The sequence below is a fragment of the Ictalurus punctatus genome, chromosome 20, assembly GCF_001660625.3.
Source record: "Ictalurus punctatus breed USDA103 chromosome 20, Coco_2.0, whole genome shotgun sequence".
Classification (NCBI taxonomy): Eukaryota; Metazoa; Chordata; class Actinopteri; order Siluriformes; family Ictaluridae; genus Ictalurus; species Ictalurus punctatus.
The window spans coordinates 17,542,218-17,561,173 of NC_030435.2; the positions used below are offsets into that span (position 1 = coordinate 17,542,218).

The following is an 18,956-nucleotide window of genomic DNA, read 5'->3' on the forward strand; positions in this document are numbered from 1 at the left end:
TTGTATTGCTAATCTGCTTTGGCTATGGCCTTGCATAGTGACTCATGCAGGTCCCTCAGACAGTTCAGTGGGTGATAATCTGCCCCAGGTACTGCACATAGGATAAGTAAAGCTGGCCAGGGTGTTCCCGGGATAATATTTTGATTTAGAAACTTGCTAGCATCAGGCTCGTACATTTGTCAAAGGTGATGATTGGAGGAATAAGATGAAGAACCTGGTGATTGTGCTTCAGATCACTTAGCATATCTCTGTTTTTGTCCAATTTATCAGGTTTGATTTGAAAGGAATTGGCAAAGGAAACATTTGACATATTTCACATCTTAGGTTCTGGATTAAAAAAAAATAATAATAAAAAAAAATTTCCAAAGAAGTTTCACTATGCTGAAGTTGTTTAGGGAAGAGTAGAGGTCTCGAGGCAATGATTTGGGGCATGACCAAGCAGTGTAATTAGCAGGCAGCAGTTAGACTGTGGTTATCCGATCCTAAATGAATAGCTGCTGTGGGGTTCATGTTCAGCAGATGCCCTTCTCTCCACCCTCTTTTTGTTGCTCTCTTTCTGAGTTGCCCCTCACACTCTGTTCCATCTTGATCTTCTCAGCAGTGTAGACCCAGCCACTCCTTCTCATTGAGCTGTGATTGAGATATATATGAATTCTCATGTGCATACTGGCAAATGGTTGACTAATAGCCTTATTAGCTGTTGTTCTAATGGAGCTGTTGTGAGCTTGTCACATTATTATAAGGTGTAATTCAGCTGACATAACTAGTGATAGAAACAGTATTCAAGACCACATTGCTGATAACTCAACACCACAATAACAGTACATCTACATACCTTTCTCATATTCCACACTTATTCAATTACCAGAAAAGCTGTAAGGTAACTTAAGACTCGTATTCTTAACTGTAAATGTCATAGCATGACACAGACATGAGACAGTGTCTTACCTGATTTATGTATCTTTATCAAAGATTTCCAGTACAGTAACATGAGCACTTCCACATTTACTTTGAAGTACATTCCATGTTAGTATCATATTACTACAAAAAGTTCCCTGTTTGTGAAAGAATGAATTATGCAAATTTATGGCCTGCCCTTAGAATCCCTTTAGATCACTGTTGTTCAAGGATGTGAATGGTAAAAGTGAAGAGCACAGTAGTTTAATCCATGAGCAGGATTCCATTTGATCTCACACAGATCTGTACTCCTGGTTTAAACTGTTGTACTGTAGATTTTCTGCAGTAAAATACAGTGACTTTGACTGTAAGTATTCATCCCCCTTGAACTTTTCTGCATATTGTAATGTTACAACCATGGAAAAAATTCCATTGTAAATCATTAACTTTGTGTGTTTGTGTGTGTCCTCCAAACCAGACACTGTAGTGCAGCCTTACCAATCTATGTACCATGGCAGCGACCTAACCCCAACCCCCAAAAAAGTCTTGGACTGGGCTCTTTTTTGTTTTTGTTTTTTATTTTTATTGTCACTTGAATCAAAAGTCATTTCAAATAGACAATTATTTTACACTTAAAGAACTCACTATCTCACAATTTATAAAGGAAAATATTCTGAACTTCACTTGAGAAAAGAGAGAAAAACTGATTTGTATTTTATTATTATTATTATTTTTTTTTTTTTACATGTTTACGAATGTGGGCATCTCTTCAGTAAAAATTATCAAACAGTGTGGAACATAGCCAGAGACCACTCTTGCATAGAATTCACACCGGATCGGACACATTAGCGACACGTGGGTATAGTGTAAGCAACATTCTGTCTAATTCACACCATTTTGACTCTGTTCCATTCAGTGCAATTTGCATAAGATAAGAAAAGCAGTATCAATGGAACATGGAGGAGAGCACTTAAAAACATGACATGACACATGGGGCCAGTGAATAAACAATATATATCGGTGTTTACTCTATAATATGTGTGATTACTGTACAAACATCTTGATTTAAACTTACAGGTCTCACAATTACAGTACAGTATAGTACTGTAAAAACTACAGGCAGCACAATTATAAGATTGTAATTAAATACCATGCGATTGTAACGCCGTGGCAGCCACAGGCCGCGCGATTGTAACGCCGTGGCAGCCACAGGCCGCGCGATTGTAACGCCGTGGCAGCCACAGGCCGCGCGATTGTAACGCCGTGGCAGCCACAGGCCGCGCGATTGTAACGCCGTGGCAGCCACAGGCCGCGCGATTCTCAAGCTCTTCTGTTCTGTCAGACAGAGGACTTTAGATATTTCTAGAACTCTTTGGCTAGATATACTGATAGCAGAAGCAGTACTAAATAAAATGTTTGGAGATTATTTCCAGTTTGGAAACACAAATCATGCCTATAGTAACTTTGAAGGCTGGAGAGGTTCAACTTCTCTACATCTAAAACATTTTAATTTCAAGTCTGTAAAAATAAAGCAGGACATAGCTGGGACTTCTTATACTGTGACTCAGGAACTCATATTCACAACACCGTGTAGCAACATCAGAAATGACATCACTTTAATGTGTTTCTCATGTTTTGGTGCTGTATCTAGGTGGGTCACCACTCTGTCTCTTGTTTTCTCTTTCTCTGCCAAAATGTGAAATGAATAACCTCTGGACTCGTTGCTCTTTCACACACTTTCCATCTGCCTAGCCATACATGACTCAGGAGCCAGTAGGCATTAGCAGCGTGCTATTTAAACTCGGAATAAGCAGGTCCGGATTGAGGCTTACGTTAAACATCACTTAGCGCTGATCAGGCACATCAGCAAGATGGGCTTCCAAAAAAAGGCTCCAGTGTAGGAGGGAACATCAGAGAACTTTAAATAACCACACTGGCTCTAACGTTGCTTAGGAATCAGATAAACTTATTGCTCTCTCTCGCAGCACTGCTGGGATTTGAACTCATGACCTTCCGATCAGTAGTCTACTGTCTTAACCAATGTAAATGTGTTCTTATTTAACAAAGGAAAATATGGCTATGATTAAGCTTTCAGTAAGGGTTTTTTTTATTTAACATTTATGGAAGGAGTCTCCAGTGTCATTTCTTTGGAACTGTCAGTTCAGGACAGAGGATGTTACGTAACATGACAAGCTAAGGCTTTTTTTTTTGTCTTTACTATAAACGGTTAAAATGTATAGATCTATCCATTTTCTGTACTGTATATCCTACACAGGGTCACAGCGCTAACCACTAAGCCACCATGCCCCTCTACAACCTGTCATTCTTTAATAAATAAAAAATTGCCTTTGTTATACCTGTGCCTGTTTGAATTTTGTGGTTTAAAAATGGCTAGAATTCATACGATTCATGTTGTAAGACGTTAGCGAAACAAATACACTTTTTACATAACGCAATTTCCATCATGCATCGCTGTACAGTTTGGTCTGTTGGGTCGATTGCTTTCTCATCACAAGTGAACCGCTCCAGAGTTCGTTTGCAATCCCGATTTGTTTTGGTGAGGATACGAGCACGATTGCCATGTACATATTCGTCTAAACGAACCGAACCAAGGGAGAAAATGCACCAGGTTCCGAAACAAACGCTCCAAATGAGCCAGGTGTGAAAATGCCCTCAGTATTCTGTTTTCATTCAGTATCAATTTTTAAAACGGTTATCAACAGGATACTGCCCAAGTTAGTTATCGGTATCAGTAAAATCCACTATCTGTCGACCCCTAATAAATGTTGTAGCAAACACTACTATCAGACCCTGCTGTTGGGGGGAAAAAATCAGCACCTTCTGACCAATTATTAAAATCAACAATTTAGCAGCATTGTGTAATAGTTTTAATTCATAACTGAACACTCGAGGGATTTAGAGCAGTTCTGGAATTGATGCGTTATTATTTTCTCATTAGGTGTTCAAACAGTTCAAACTGTAGGTATGGATTTTATACCCACGTCTGTTTTTTCTCTCTTTCTTTTTCAGATGGCAATAAGGAGACGAGGGAGCCGGGAAACATTCAAGGACAAGAAATCTCTTTCTCAGGTTCGTGTTTTTAAACCATGCACACATGCATACATAAACATATTCACATTCTATCAGTCTCTTACTTTTTCACATACTGGAAAAGTGCTGTTATATGTAATTGACAACCTGTCTAAATGCATTATAAATAATAAAAAGATGTAAAAAAAATATTAAAACCAGTGTATGAATTATCCTGAAACTCCCAGTGGAAGTTTCAGTGTGCAACAATGATGGTGAGAAATATTCCGCTACTTTACACGGAGTGGGTTAGTCTTCAGTTGGACAGGGCTGTATAATATCGATTGGCAGCTAAAACTAAAATAGAAAGGCTGACAAGAAACAATATTTGCACCCACATTATGTTCACTGTTATCTAGGCATTTGATTTAAGCTACACAAGATCTCCTTCTCAAGTGAGGGCTGGAAATAAGTTTGGCTAAAACCTGGACACTCCTGACACTCCTAATATACTAATATCAGTGTTTTTTCAGTGTGTTGGCTTACTTAACCTAGCCATGCTATTTCCTAATACAATAAAGGACACACCATCCACAGTCTGTTTTTAGAAATAGCTAGGTGAGGTCTGGATAGAAGTAGGAGGTCTCTATGATAATATTAAAAATAATAATTTTTTCACAGTACATTGCAAGTGGAAGCTTACTTTTGTTGTTTGTTTGTTTTTGTACTCAAAAACCAAAAAGTAAATGTTAGGATATGATACGAATTCATCAAGCATAATAATAAATGATTTGTAAATTTAAAAATACAATTGTAAAAGAACACTGATATTTGTTCCCCTGGTGCAGGAGGACAGTGCTGACCTGCGATGTCAGCTGCAGTTCTCTAAAGAAGAATCAGCTCTGATGCGCAAGAAGATGGCCAAGCTGGGCCGCGAGAAGGATGAGCTGGAGCAAGAGCTGCAGAAATACAAGTCTGTGTACGGGGATGTTGACAGCCCTTTACCCCTGGCTGAGGTACCGGGTGGTGGGCCACACAGCACACGTGAAGCCGAACTCCGGCTACGCCTCAAGCTTGTAGAGGAGGAGGCCAATATCCTGGGCCGAAAGATCGTGGAGCTTGAAGTGGAGAACCGAGGCTTGCGAGCTGAGAACGAGGACCTGCGTTGCCAGTATGAGCGTGATTGCTTTGGCCGTGAACCTTTCTCCAGCGTGCCTTCATCTCCATTTGGCGCAGACGCTCCAGAGTCTGCTACTGAGCTGCGACGCCACTTGCAGTTTGTGGAGGAGGAGGCTGAGTTGCTACGGCGCTCCATTTCCGAGATTGAGGACCGCAACAAGCAGCTGACCACCGAGCTCAATCGCTTCAAATTCGGACCTTCGGATGGTGAGGCTGAGGAGGTAGAGGGTGGAGGTGCATTGGCCATGCTGAAGCCTGGAAACAGTGGTGCAAGCATGTCAATGGGTGGCATAGTGTCACTGCAGGAGGAGCTGAAATCTGCCCGGATGCAGATTAACGAATTGAGTGGGAAGGTGATGAAGCTGCAGTACGAGAACCGTGTACTGATCTCAAACATGCAGCGCTGCGATCTAGCTGCACACCTAGGCCTTCATTCCGCAAGTCCTCGTGATAGCGATGCCGATAGCGACGCTGGCCGCAGGGATGCTGAGGAGGATGAGACAGGCCGGCTTTTACTACTCCACCCCAAACGAGAAGGTCCGGTGGGTGGAGAGAGCGACTCTGAGGACTTATTTGAGAAGACAGCCACCTCAGGTTTTGGGAGCGCTGGGAAGGGGTCAGATATGGGCGAGCTTGGAGGGGTAGAGCTCACAAAGCGGAGACGGGAGGATCGCGAGATGCTTGGTGGAATTAAACGGGAGGCTGAGCGGCTGGGAAAGACAGTGGAGAGGCTCATCTCAGACACAAACAGTCTGATCTGTGAGGGGCGTGTTGTTGTGACCGGAGCCGACTCTGTGGGTGAAGGCTCTGACTTCAGGGGTGACAGAGACTCGGCTGAACCCAAGCCTGACTCGCAGTCTCAGGTGCTAGATGCAATCAATGCTCGCATGCGGACATTCCGGGCAGAGCTTTACGCCTTCATGGAGAAAGTGGACCACCTGGCCGAAGGTCTGAGGGACCGCAGCGATGAACTTTCTCCAATGCCTAATCTAACCGAGTCGAGCAGCTTTTTGTCAACCGTCACGTCCATGTCCCGCGACTCGCCTATTGGAACTCTGGGAAGGGACCTGTCTACAGACTTTCAGGTAGATCGTATTTTACACATGTCTGTCTTCTCCCAAGCCTTGCTGCATCTCCTGTCACTGCTACATCGAGACATGATTAAGCTCACCTTCTGCTGCTTCCTTCTTTCTAAGCATACCAAGAATCTTTATATTGAACAAAACTCAACAAGCAAAACTAATCACTTAATCATGCCTGGCATGTATCCCTTAAGGAGAAATCCACCACAAACACAAAACTGGTCTCCAGAGATATTCGTTTTATACTATTTGGTAAAGACAGACTGGGTGCGTCATTCATTTGATGACAATTAATTATAATTTGAGACAGTATTGTTGCTTCTAGACATACATACTGGCATGTCTAAGCATGGGAATCATTTACAGCTTGACAGCACATAGTGCAGTTTCATTGCTTCAGTCATGGAAAGCATTTCAGCTTGCACTCCATTTTATTTATTTTTTTAGTTTTTTTACTTCAGAAATTTAAAAATGTTCATTTGCAAACTCATCCCAACACTTCCAGTCGGATATTTTGTCGGTGAAAAACCAGTGAGATGCATGTTACTTTCCATTTCAGAGTATCTGATGGTACCATACAGTATATATACAAAAAGAAATGAATTTACCGTTTAACAGTCATGATTTGGTCATGAATTTAGGTTTTGTAGGCTGTTATACCCCAAATCTATAGAAAATTCCATACATAATTAAACATACACATAAACACACACCATCCAAGTCGATCAAGGACACCCCCCAAGGTGATCTTCACACAGTCCCACCCACACCTTATAAATGCCATTGTCTGTACAAATCTGAATCTACCTATGTATCCAAAGTGGCCCTCTTGCATTTCTCCTTGCTTGCTCACTCATACCTGTTCGCTGAACTGCTGGGTCAGGGTCCAGAAGTGGACAAAAGGAGTTCCACAAAAGGACTTGAGTGCATACAGTACTTCATCCAGCATACTACAACTATTGAAAGCTAGCACAGAAAAGGAAACACACTTGCACACTGGGTAAGAGTGTTTAGCTGTCACTTAATGTTATTGGCTGTTATTTAAAGAGCAGTGCATTGTTGGTTACTCTACGGTAATGCGTTCTGTGGTTTCTGGAGTACCTTTGTCCTGCATGTTAGTGTTTTCCCTGCTCTAACATATCCATGTTGACTCAGGAAGCACTGGGTAATTAGTTAGTTAGCCAAGATGTGTTGCAGGCAAAGCAAAAAAGTATGCAGGGTTTCTCCAAAACCGAAGTTGGAAGATACAGTCGTTAACCACAGAGAATAAGATTAAAGTGAAACCGTTGGCTGGCAGTGTGTCTGTCTTTATTTTGAATAAACCAATACAGGGGGCAAGGAGAGTTCAGACAGATCATTGGGATGCCACAGAAACTAGGGAAACAGGGAATTAGAAAACTACTCTACGTAAGCAAGACTGTGTAAAAACAGGGGACTAGCAAAGGATTGTAATGACTAGGATATAATAATAAGTCAAAAGTGACAGAATGAGCCCTCTGTCCTTGCTCCTGCAGGCCAAGACAAAGCTTGTGACGCTCATTCTGGGACACATTAAGCTGATGTCAAAGAACTAGCACTGATAATGTTACTCTTATAAGCACATTTAATATGCTACATAGAATTTCATTGACTTCAGTCATCATTGGGTATGCTATATCTAGCTAGCTAGTATCATATTTGCTTAACAAGACAGACACTATAAAATGCAGCTTTTCCTAGGATATAGAATGTTTTATCCCCTAGAATGGTTAATTTTTAGCTAATGTTATCAAACGAGTAGAGTACGACAGCATGTTTCTCTAACTACAAAGTATTGGTGATCAGACGAAACAAAATCAACACTGGATGGCCCTCAAGAGGTACAACAGAAAAGCAGCAACCCCGCTGCAATTTCAAATCCCATCAGTGCCATGGCCATCCTAGGAGCCTAGAAAGCTCTCAGGGTAGTAGGGATGGCATAGTCTCTCTTTCAATCAAAGCAACATTAGCCAATCGTGGGCGTATGTGAGCTCGTGTATGTGAAAGAGTTTAGATAGCACTTTCCTCCAAGTGTGTTGTGCAGCTGTAATGTAGAATGAGTAAAAGTTTGGCTGGCTTCATGTCTCTGAGGAAGCGTGTGTTAGTCTTCACCATCTGTGGCTAGTAGCTGTTGTGTCATAGGGAAGAGCTGGTTAGTGGGTGGGACCAAATTGAGGAGAAAACTATTAAGCGTTATTGCATGTTTAAAAGTCATTTTCTTATTTCTGGGCTCCAGTTTTGAACAAACCTTTTAGAAGAGTTCTTCCCAGCTATATTCTATTAGTCTCTGAGAATTATTTATCGAATGGAATATGGTGGTTTTTATATTGCTGCTTTAGGTTTGGCCAATATTGATCCCTTGGCCCAAACAATAAAACACTACAGTTAGTCCAGTTTCTAAATATCTTCACATTTTGTCTTACGCTGAAGTACAGTAGTTACCTCAATGTAACGGCACACTTAAACCATACACCGGTACAGGCATTACATCAACCATGAAGCCATGAGCTGTATGTTGTACATTTATTGTGATGTCAGATAAAACTCAGTGGTTCATGGTAAAGATCTTTAATATATAAGACTTTTGGCTAAGAACTGCATCTCATGTGCATGCTGCTTTTACAGTATGGCTGAAGTGCACACACATACTCGTGCGTGCATGTCTTTAGTGCTAAGCATAGTGCTCACTGCACAGTTTCGGTTGTTGGTTTTTTAGACTCATGTATCCCTCATTGCATGCGCTTCATAACAAGTGTTTTGCATTCTTCTTTTCTCCCGGCCCCTTCTCCCTCTCTCTCTCTCTCTCTCTCTCTCTCTCTCTCTCTCTCTCTCTCTCTCTCTATCTGTTTCTCTTTCTTTCTTTGTATTTCCTTCAGATGTTTCAGCCCATGATTCTGTTCATTTTCATACTCGTCCTCTTCTCGTCTCTCTCCTACGCCATTATCTTCAAGTTGGTTTTCCTTTTTGCGCTTTTCTTCATCTTGTAGCTCGCTCTGCCTGTTTCTATCTCTGTGCATTTTGTCTTGATCCATCATGGTTCCATTGTCATCTCTTACTTTATTGTGCTTGTCAGCCATTTGTCTTTTTAAAATTTTTTTTATATATATGTTAAGCAGTACTCATTTTTTGTACTATTATTTTGTATTCAGTGTCTTATCGTGTGAATTTTCCGTTTGTTGTCGTTCACCAATCAACTCCATGCACCTCCTTCCCCTCGTTACCTCCTTCTCCACTTTCCACCACCTCACTCCTGACCCCCACCACCCCTGTCCACCCGTCCTCTCCTCCTCCCTTTCCTCCCTCTCCTCCCTCCCTCACTCACAGTCCGGCCGGAGGCAGGAGGAGTGGTCCCTAGGCCGGCGGAATGGCCCGGAGGCGCCTGCGCTCAGTAGATACGGCAGGCCCCACAGTGTCAGAGCCGAGGTCAGTGCCTCGTCCATCTCCCTCCTGGGCTTCAGATAGCGCTAATGACTTTTATTAATGTTTCACTTTTAAAAAGATTTAATAATTAAAAAAAAAAAGTCCTATACAGCACTGCTGAGAAAAATAGGAGCTCCTGAGAATATTTCTCAAACATTGAAGATTTTTCCAGAATATTGTTTTGTGATTTGACTACTAAAATCCGAGTGAATGATGCATGCCCTCTTCATTAGCTTTATACGAAAACTCCACCCTGAAATACACTAGATATTTTTATGTTGAAATATTTGTGATGTGTTTAGCGATTTTTTTTTTTTTTCCTGATTTGTTGGTTGTTGCTGTATTTTCATTATTTCTGTGAGAAGGAGTAACACCTCGGGGACTCTGATATTACAGAGACATTGTTAGAGCAGTTACAGTAGTGTTTAATAGGAGCAAAAAATGTTCAACAGTCTCAGACATGAGGAATAAAGGTCAGGTTCCACTGTTGGCTGCTAAAACAAAAAGATATTCTTTTCCCACTTCATTTTTCAACACCGTTCAGTGTCATATGAGAAATCCAACATAGAAGTAGTGGAGACAGCAAACACTGGACTCCGAGCATGCAGAATGCAATGCAGATATAAGAAACAGTTTACTTACAGCAGATAGTCAGCTTAGCTAGTTAGCCATCTACCGGATGACGAGCATGATCATGTTGATGGAAGAGTTGAAGCTTTTAAAAGCTGACCTGTTTGAGTAGAGTGTACATATAAGAAGATGAAAGAGCTGGACAGATTAAAGGACTAATGATGAAGCAAGGGATGAATCCCACTAGCATCAAGATCAGCATGTAGTTGAAGGGCATTGTGGGAAAATGCATCATAACATCAGTGAACCTGAAAAGCTCAGAAATTCATTACAAATCTTTGACATCATGTTAAATATAAAGATTAATATGCAAGTCATTCAGGGTGGATTTTTCCTTTAATTCTACTCAAGTACCAATTCTTTACTAACTAGATATATATCGATATCTCTTTATAGACAGTTAAAGAGGCGCCAAGCCATATAAACAATTAAAAAAAGGCAAAGGTTTATACACTATATGTCCCAAATTATCTTTGTCATGATTAATTACTTATACAGTTAAAAATTTCTGTCTAAGAAATGCTTGAGTGAAAAGTGTGTAGGGTAAAAAGTCCCCACAGAACTGTAGCTGTGCATTTACATTGTGCATATTGTGCTTTTTTTAACCTCCTAAAGCAATTGCAATGATTTAACCATCTAAGCATTTTATACAGTTATGGAAGAATGAGACCGGTGCTCACATGATCTCACGCCATTGTCCGAAGCACACCTTTCTGTTTGCGAAGATCATGCAACTCACAGCCGCTTCTCATACTTTCAGTTCGCTTTGATTTCTCATTACTCATGCACAACTCATTTACCACAGGTGCTCTGGGCATTTCTCCTGTACTTCCTGTACATGTCTTGTGAATGCTGGGATTAACAGGTTATTATTAGCATGAAGCTTTTGTGTGCTTAATCTGTGCTTGTTTCAGTTTCTGCTCATCCATATAGGCAGGTGGAGCAGAGCCCCTCCATATACATGTATATCAGCCGTTCAACACGTGGTAATATTTATACGGTCCTCATTCACAAATCCATACATTTTTAATTTAATTGAAATACTAATTGACCAACAATTAAAAAAACAAACAAACAACAACAAAAAAAATAGTTTTTTTTTTTGTGCTACTTTAGAGATTCAACTGAGTTGCTCGCTTTTCTAGATGTTCACTGCCCCCATTTAGAGTTATTATTGCTCCTAGTGGTCAGAAATGGGAACTGCATCAACCGCTAATAGAGGCTTATGGGGAGGCAAATCACGCTGCCCCATGTTCAGAAGAGAAGCAGAATTTAATGTTAATGACATGTTAATGACAGGGTTGCCAGGGTAGTGTTTTTCCCCGAACAAACTGGGGTAATTTAAAAATACTCTGGCCTCCAAGATCTTGATTTGGAATTCAGTCTAATAATTTTCCACAAACAAAGGCAATGTATTACTGCACAGTGTGTCTAAGATGTACAGAACCATTTCTACTGTAAAATCTATTACAAAGATATGCAAAGAGGGAAAGGGGGATTATGGATTGTATAATGTCTGTACATCAGAAATGTGTGTGCACCACGGTGACCTCGTTTCCCACTCAGTGGTGGGGAAAAAGCAAAAAGTGTCTCTTGTTTTCAATGCCTGAATATTTGAACCCAGTTTCAGGACTTTTGTGTGCTTTTTGAGATGTAGTTGGGCTGGAAATTTTGCTGAAACCTGGCAGCCCTGGTTAATGATATTAGCTCTTCTATGTATCAAACACAGGTGAAGCTCAATTGTCTATTATGAAGTTCTCAACTTAATTATTTCGAGGTTATGTTGTAATTACTAATGTCGTCCTGCTCCACCAATGTCAATGGTCACGAGCTGCTGCTGGTTTGTCCCTTGATGTGCTCCTGCAATTTCATTGGTATTCACAGTAACATGGTCACTTTTAGAAGTAAATTCTTGAATTAAAATGTAAGTCTTAAAAAGGCCAAATCATCAACACATTTACACAAGACATCCTCTAGAAGGGTCACTCACAGTTTACGCCATCTGTGCTAGCCTGGGTGCTGCTTTTAGCACATGTATGCAGGCGAAATCAAAGCTTGTTTCATGGCTGTAGGAGCTGACTGGCATATCAAATTGGCAGTTCTGCATTTCTTCCAGTGTATCTGACACTGAGGATGCTGGGAGAGTGTTATTAGGACACCAACTCCCTACAGAGCCCCACCACGAAGAACCAGGCCACTGACTGTGTTCCTCGTATTCAAATTCAAGAGGAGAAGTGAAAAAAAAAAGTGCCTTTTACAGTCCGAGATGTAGACTGTAAATCAATTACGATAGCAGCGTGATTAATTAAGCATTATTGTGATCACGTTCGGTCTATCTTTGATAGCTATACGGATGATGTAATACATAAGGTAGGGAAATTCTAGTGATATTCTCAAACCTGATCTGAGAGCTTGTGTTCTGTGTTGCGATGACGTTCAGCTCCGGGAGTCTGAAGTGGGCACTCCTGCCAGGGAGGCACCGTTCTGTCTGGAACTCGAGAGGAGGATGAGAGCAGGACAGGAAGAGAGAGACAACCTACCATCCTCCATCACTCAGGTAGGAGCCACTGTCTGCATGAATGCATGTGAGTCATGATGAAATCATCCATCAGAAGGTCACTACAACAGTTCAGCTAAAGGTCTTTTTTTTAATCTGCGCATTTTCGATAAAGCACAGTATATATATATAAAAAAAAAATTCAACACTGAACTTATTATAAAGTTCTTAATAACAAGTGTGTTTATGTGTGCATATCAATAGTAAATGCAAAATAATGAAAATACAGCATTCCAAGCATAATCTTCACATTAACTTTGCCCTATTAATTTTTTTTTAATTACAACCCACAACCTTATTGAAGATGCTACATATAAGGTGTTATAATGTAGCATATTTATAATGGAAGATGATTTTTTTTTGATTATGCTTGGTTCGTCCTCAGATGTTTCTCTACATTTTTTGTTATACAAATCTTACAGGATTTAAATCATTTAAATTCAACATTTTACAAGCTGATATTTTACAATATGCCAAGCTGAATATTAGATTAGGCGTAGTGGAAATGTTTTACCATGCTGAACATTAGATCAGACTTTTTATTTGTTACAGCATCCTGCACTGAATAGTACATCAGATAATTTGCCCTTGTTTAAATAATTTTAAAAAATTAATAGTTGGCAAGTTGTTTTTTAAGAGGAATGAAACACTTCAAGATGTGCTGTTGTAGGGAAATAATCAACTTTGCGATGCATCACACAACTTTGTTGTTGATTATTGTTCTATAACTGCATGCCGCATCATGTTTTATTCCCTACAGCACAATCTCACCTATTTTCATGATTTTTTAAATAATTTTTATTTTATTTTTTTTGCATATTCACTGATTGATAGAAAAAGACTCATAAACCCATGGCAGAGTAGTGCAAGTTGATGTAAAGGTTTAGCAGAATTTTTTTGGTCTAATACAACATCATTCACTGCAGAATAAAGGTTGATTAAATGTTAGTAGCCTACACTGTACAGTATCACTCTTTTGCCACTGCACCCTTTTATATAACAGGCCATAAAATTGTGAAGATGATATGGTTGAGTCCACACTTTTGCACAAGGCTGTAAAGAATCTGTTACAAAACCCCGTCAGAGCCAAAACCCCAGATTCAAAACCCCGTCAGAGCCAGGTGAAACTGTGATTAATGGATCTGCCTTCTACTGTATAAAAGTTGCCCTTCATAGACAAGCTGAAGAACGGCAAATTTATTTTTCTTATAAGTGTGTATGGAAATGCGGTAAACTGACTGGATCACAGTGAAATACTCTTTATTCCCTTTTTTTTTTTTTTTTTTTTTACCCCCATTTACTATTTTAACATTCAGTGAGTAACTGTAATAAACATACATGCTCTATTATCTTACTCACAATCAGCAAGTTAGCATGGTCAATATCATAAATTTGCTTACATTTAAATAGGGACCTAGAAATAGTGCAGAATCTTGAATATTAACTATGGAAGATATTGAACATTTACTTTATTTGATTTAAATATTGGAAAATTATAAAAACCTTCTGTTTATTTCAATTTTTAATAAAAAAAACTGTATGAGTATGCATGTGTGTGTGTGTGTATATGTATATATATATATATATATATATATATATATATATATATATATATATATATATATTATAGAGTATAGTAATTAATAGTCTAATGTTTATGAACACTTAGGCTTTTAAAAAGTTAAAGGTCAAATGCAATTTTAAAGGAATGTAGCACATTCCTTTACAGAAACAGCCCTACATATCTACATACATGAACAAAAAAGAGCTGTTTCCATCAGTGGCATATTAGCTTTCCCCGATCCCTCATCATTTAGTTTTTATGCTTAGATTTTTCTTTTTATGATTACTCAGCACTTTTGTTTTGCATTGTAATACATCTTCTGCTCCTCTGAATCAAACTGAATAAGTTTTCCGCATTTTACCTCCTCGTCCTTTAACCCTCAACCTCTCATCCTCTCTGTCCCTATAGGAGGAGGAGCTGAGACATCTGGAAGCACGTCGAGGTCTGGAGCTGCAGGGCCTTCAGACGCATGAGCCCGCATGGCCCCAGGAAAGAGCTCTGCTGCAACAGGAAGTGCGTCTGTTCCGTCAGAATGTCATCATCGTCTACATGAAGCTGCGTTGGATCCTCATGCACTGGAGGCTCGGGCGCAGGACAGACGTAGCCGAGGAGGGAGCTGAGGTCAGGCTGAATGAGGAAATAACATTTATGTGAATGTTTGAATAACAGTCAGGATGATAGTGAATGGGAAAATCCTGTGAGCTCATGGAAAGTAAATCAATAGAGTTGTTCAGCTGGAACACTAGAAGAATTAATTGTGCTGCAGTATTGCACAGCTAAATGCGAAGCACAAAAACAGAGCACACCAATTAATCTATGTAATAACACCAGCAATTTTAAAGCAGTAATTTGTATTCGACATTTTGTGCACAAAACAGTTATTTGGTGTTTCAGATATTATTATTATTATTATTATTGTTGTTAGCTGTTCATAATTAAGTGCATAATGAGATCATTCAGATCACTCTGTTTGCTCTGCTTGTTCAGGATGAACGGTTGGAAAGCATCCCAGAGGTTGGAATGGTGAGGGAACATGCCGAGGAAGACACAGATCGGGAGGACAAAGTGTGTCCCCAGGCCCTGTGGGGAGACAGCCCTGACCCTGGACCACTCTTACTGTCCCCGGATAAACTCCACTATCAGAAACAGGTACAGTAAATCAAGCATGCATGAATGCATGAACAGATTGGGTGAAAAATGTGACTGATATTTCTTGACAGGGGGCACAGTGGCTTAGTGGTTAGCACATTTGCCTCGCATCTCCGGGGTTGGGGTTTCGAGTCCCACCTCGATGAGTTTGCATATGTGAGGAGTTTGCATGTTCTCTCCATGCATCAGGGGTTTCCTCCCAGTCCAAAGATATGTGCTGTAGGATGATTGGCATCTTTAAATTGTTCATTGTGTGTGTTTGTGTGCCCTTTGAAGGGTTGGCACCCAGTCCAGGGTGTCCCCCTGCCTTGTGCCCCCAGTCCCCTGAGATAGGCTCCCCGCAACCCCATGTAGGATAAGCGGTACAGAAAAAGGATGGAAAAATGCCAGTTTCCCTCTTTGACTAAAAGCTCTAGTCTAGTCCTCATCACTCTTAGGTTCTTCAGTTTCTATAGCTAGAATTTTATACACTCTGTGTAATTATTTGTTATGGGAGAAATTTTTATTCTCATATAATCTAACCATAATAGTAGTATGTGTTGTATTAAAGGTGGATAATGATATTTAATAGTGAATTAAATATGGACGAGACTCCTTCTGAGCTTTGAATGATTTTTTTTATCCTCCTGCATTAATATCAAGCATGTATATCCTATGTACATGTATGTTTTAAGGAAAACAATGTAGGCTTCTGTTTGTTGCGGTACTGTAAATGGACCTTTTCATCATGGCTACAAAACGTTAACTGTATCTAAAAAGAGAAGCAGAGAAAGAAATCTCTGTTACATCATAGTATCTATAATTCTGTCTTCTTTAGTAAGTATGATTTATCGGTGAGGGTGTGTTGAAGCTTTGCCTTCGCATTGTATTTGATGCTCTCTGGCACTCTGAGCACGTGGAAGCGAATAGTTAATGGAGTAAGTCTGAGCTATCTGTGTGGGATTAGAGCGGTGTTAATTAAAACCTCAGGAGCCGTACAGTTAGAACTTGTATTCTGCATAATCTCCCACACGTTTTCTGGCTTCAAACGCTTTCAAGCGGAGTAGAAAAGCACACAGTTTAGTCAGTGATTCACCAATTATTAGTCATTTCCATTTCATTTGCCTCACATGGTCTACCTGAGTGCAAATACATCAAGCGTTTTTATTTAGTTGGTTTTTTTTTACAAACGTGGTGACATATATTCATCAGAATAAAGCAAGAAGTCAGCCTAAAACCAAACACTGCGTGAAGAATGTTGAATGCTTAGTAATAAAAAAAAGCAATAATAAAAAAAGCAATAAAAAAAGCAATAAAAAAAAGTACAACAGCAAAAAAAGAAAAAAATTTACACTTTCTACAAATCTTTCAAAAGGGAAGAAAATAAGAATGAGCACAAGCATGACCTGGGCTATTGTATACAATTGAATTGAATTCAAGTGCGGTGAATACAGTGAAGCTGCATGTAACATTGCCACGTCACAGCTCCAGGTCCTCGGTTCCATTCTGAGCGTCTGACTTTTCTCCTTGTCCCTCCAGGTTCTTTGGTTTCTTAATACCTCCCAAAATCACAGGTGACTGGCTACTGTAAATGACTTATTAGAACCTAATTCTAGTACCTAATGTTAGTTATATTGGTGTTCTCTTTCCCTTCTTCATCTCCTCTCTCTCTCTCTCTCTCTCGCTCTCTCTCTCTCTCTCTCTCTCTCTCTCTCAGGCAGGTGACAGTAGACGGGTTCTCCATGCCCTGCGTTCTCTGCTGGAGGAGTTGAGGGCAGAGCTACGGGATGAGGCTCAGAGATGTTGTCAGTTGCAGCAGACGCTGGCCAATGAGAGAGCAGCATGGGAGATACAGCGTGCTGAGATGAGGAGCCACATAGCACAGGTACTGACACGGCCCAAAAAGAATGACATACTGTACATCAGGATTCAGACCAGCATTATCATACGCGCGGATATAAAATAAAAGTACAACATACACTTATTATCACACACACACACACACACACATATTTGAACTGAACAAAGGTACGACACACACCTACGTTATTCACATTGCTGGGTTAGTTAATCAAAAATGAATAATGATTCTCTTATGTAAATCATGTAGAGCTTAACATAAGCCAAGAGATAATAATTGTGTACATGTAAAGTACATGAAAAGTTTTTTTTTTGGTCATTAACAGAACATTTGTGAATAGCCGAATAACTGGCTTTATTTAAAAGGTTTGGCTCACAATCCGAGTCAAAGCCTTTTAACACCCTCTGAGCCTCTGGCCATTTTGTTTTTCTGTTTTTTGTGTGTGGTTTTTTTGTTTTGTTTTGTTTTTTTTTAAACTGCCTTCATATTCATTACCATTTATTATTTTATACATAATCTGCTGACTTTTTGTCAAACATCTGTGCTTTCCTCTTATTTATAGAGGACGCCAGGTTCAGCCATGTATGTCCTTTCCACTGGCTAGTGACATCATAAAATGACATGCAAAAGCTGATTAGCTTTGCACAGATTAGCAGAAATAGGGACTCTGTTAATAACATGCTTGGATTTGTATTGAAGCTTCTATCAGGGCACAGTGAGAACTCAAGAAATCATGCAGAGCTCATGTTTTCCACAAAGGTCGTATGAATCGAGTGCTTTTACAAAATGATATCAATTCATTGAATTTGAATAACAGTTTAATAATTGATTTCAGTTGTTTATCTGAAAGCACAAGCATATTTAAACAGGCAACATGTTTAGAATAAAACACTGAACTTCTTTACTGATGTAAGGTTGTCATTAATTACAGTACTCACTGTTAAACACGTGTCCATTTTCTTGCTAGGAAAGCTCTTGGATAGAGGTCTCTAACTGAGCTAATGGGCATAGGACCAAGTAACTTCAAGGTCAAGTCACAGCAAAAAAAAATCTAAATAAAAATCAGGCCTAATCTTTTTGTGAAAGTTAAATAATCAGAGTTTTGTCACATATTCAGTTTACCCCAACAGCTGTCTGTTAATTTGCTATTATCGGAGAGCTTGCTGTTTCACAATTACAGCGTATTAACAAACCTGGAGGTAAAAAGCGATTTTAAAAACTGTCGTTTTTGTGTGCGTGTTCCTCCATCTCTACCCCGTCTCTTTAGCTGGAGGAGTCGAGAGGAGCAGCGTCAGTAGTAGGGGGAACGGACTCCTTGTGGCAGGAGAGAGAACAGAAGCAGGAGAAGGAGCGTGAGGAGCAGAGGAGGCTTCTGGCCGATAGTCACAGTGTGGCTCTGGAGTTGCGCTGGAAGCTGCGGCACGGCGAGCGGCGATGGACCAGAGAGAGGACCGAACTCCTCGAGAGCTTCGAGAGGGAGCGACAGGAGCGAGACCGAAACGTACAAGACCTCCACCACAAGATGGAGACGGTCAGTGCTCAGAGGTCACACTTGTGATACTCAATACTTGTGTGCTAAAAGCTTGTATT

The 18,956-nt window shown here is 40.1% G+C and overlaps 1 protein-coding gene across 4 annotated transcripts in view; it reads left to right on the forward strand.

The window, feature by feature from the left end:
• Window positions 1-18,956, forward strand: part of LOC108280638 (microtubule cross-linking factor 1) — a 66,621-nt gene that overhangs the window by 34,533 nt on the left and 13,132 nt on the right. For 3 of the 4 annotated variants that reach the window (XM_053688659.1, XM_017495842.3, XM_017495846.3), the window contains exons 4-11: window positions 3,928-3,987; window positions 4,776-6,191; window positions 9,531-9,629; window positions 12,697-12,813; window positions 14,786-14,998; window positions 15,365-15,526; window positions 17,223-17,390; window positions 18,634-18,897. In XM_053688659.1, coding sequence (XP_053544634.1) covers window positions 3,928-3,987; window positions 4,776-6,191; window positions 9,531-9,629; window positions 12,697-12,813; window positions 14,786-14,998; window positions 15,365-15,526; window positions 17,223-17,390; window positions 18,634-18,897 — 2,499 coding nt within the window. The remainder of the gene's footprint in view (window positions 1-3,927; window positions 3,988-4,775; window positions 6,192-9,530; window positions 9,630-12,696; window positions 12,814-14,785; window positions 14,999-15,364; window positions 15,527-17,222; window positions 17,391-18,633; window positions 18,898-18,956) is intronic. The other variant, XM_017495843.3, reaches the window with a different exon arrangement.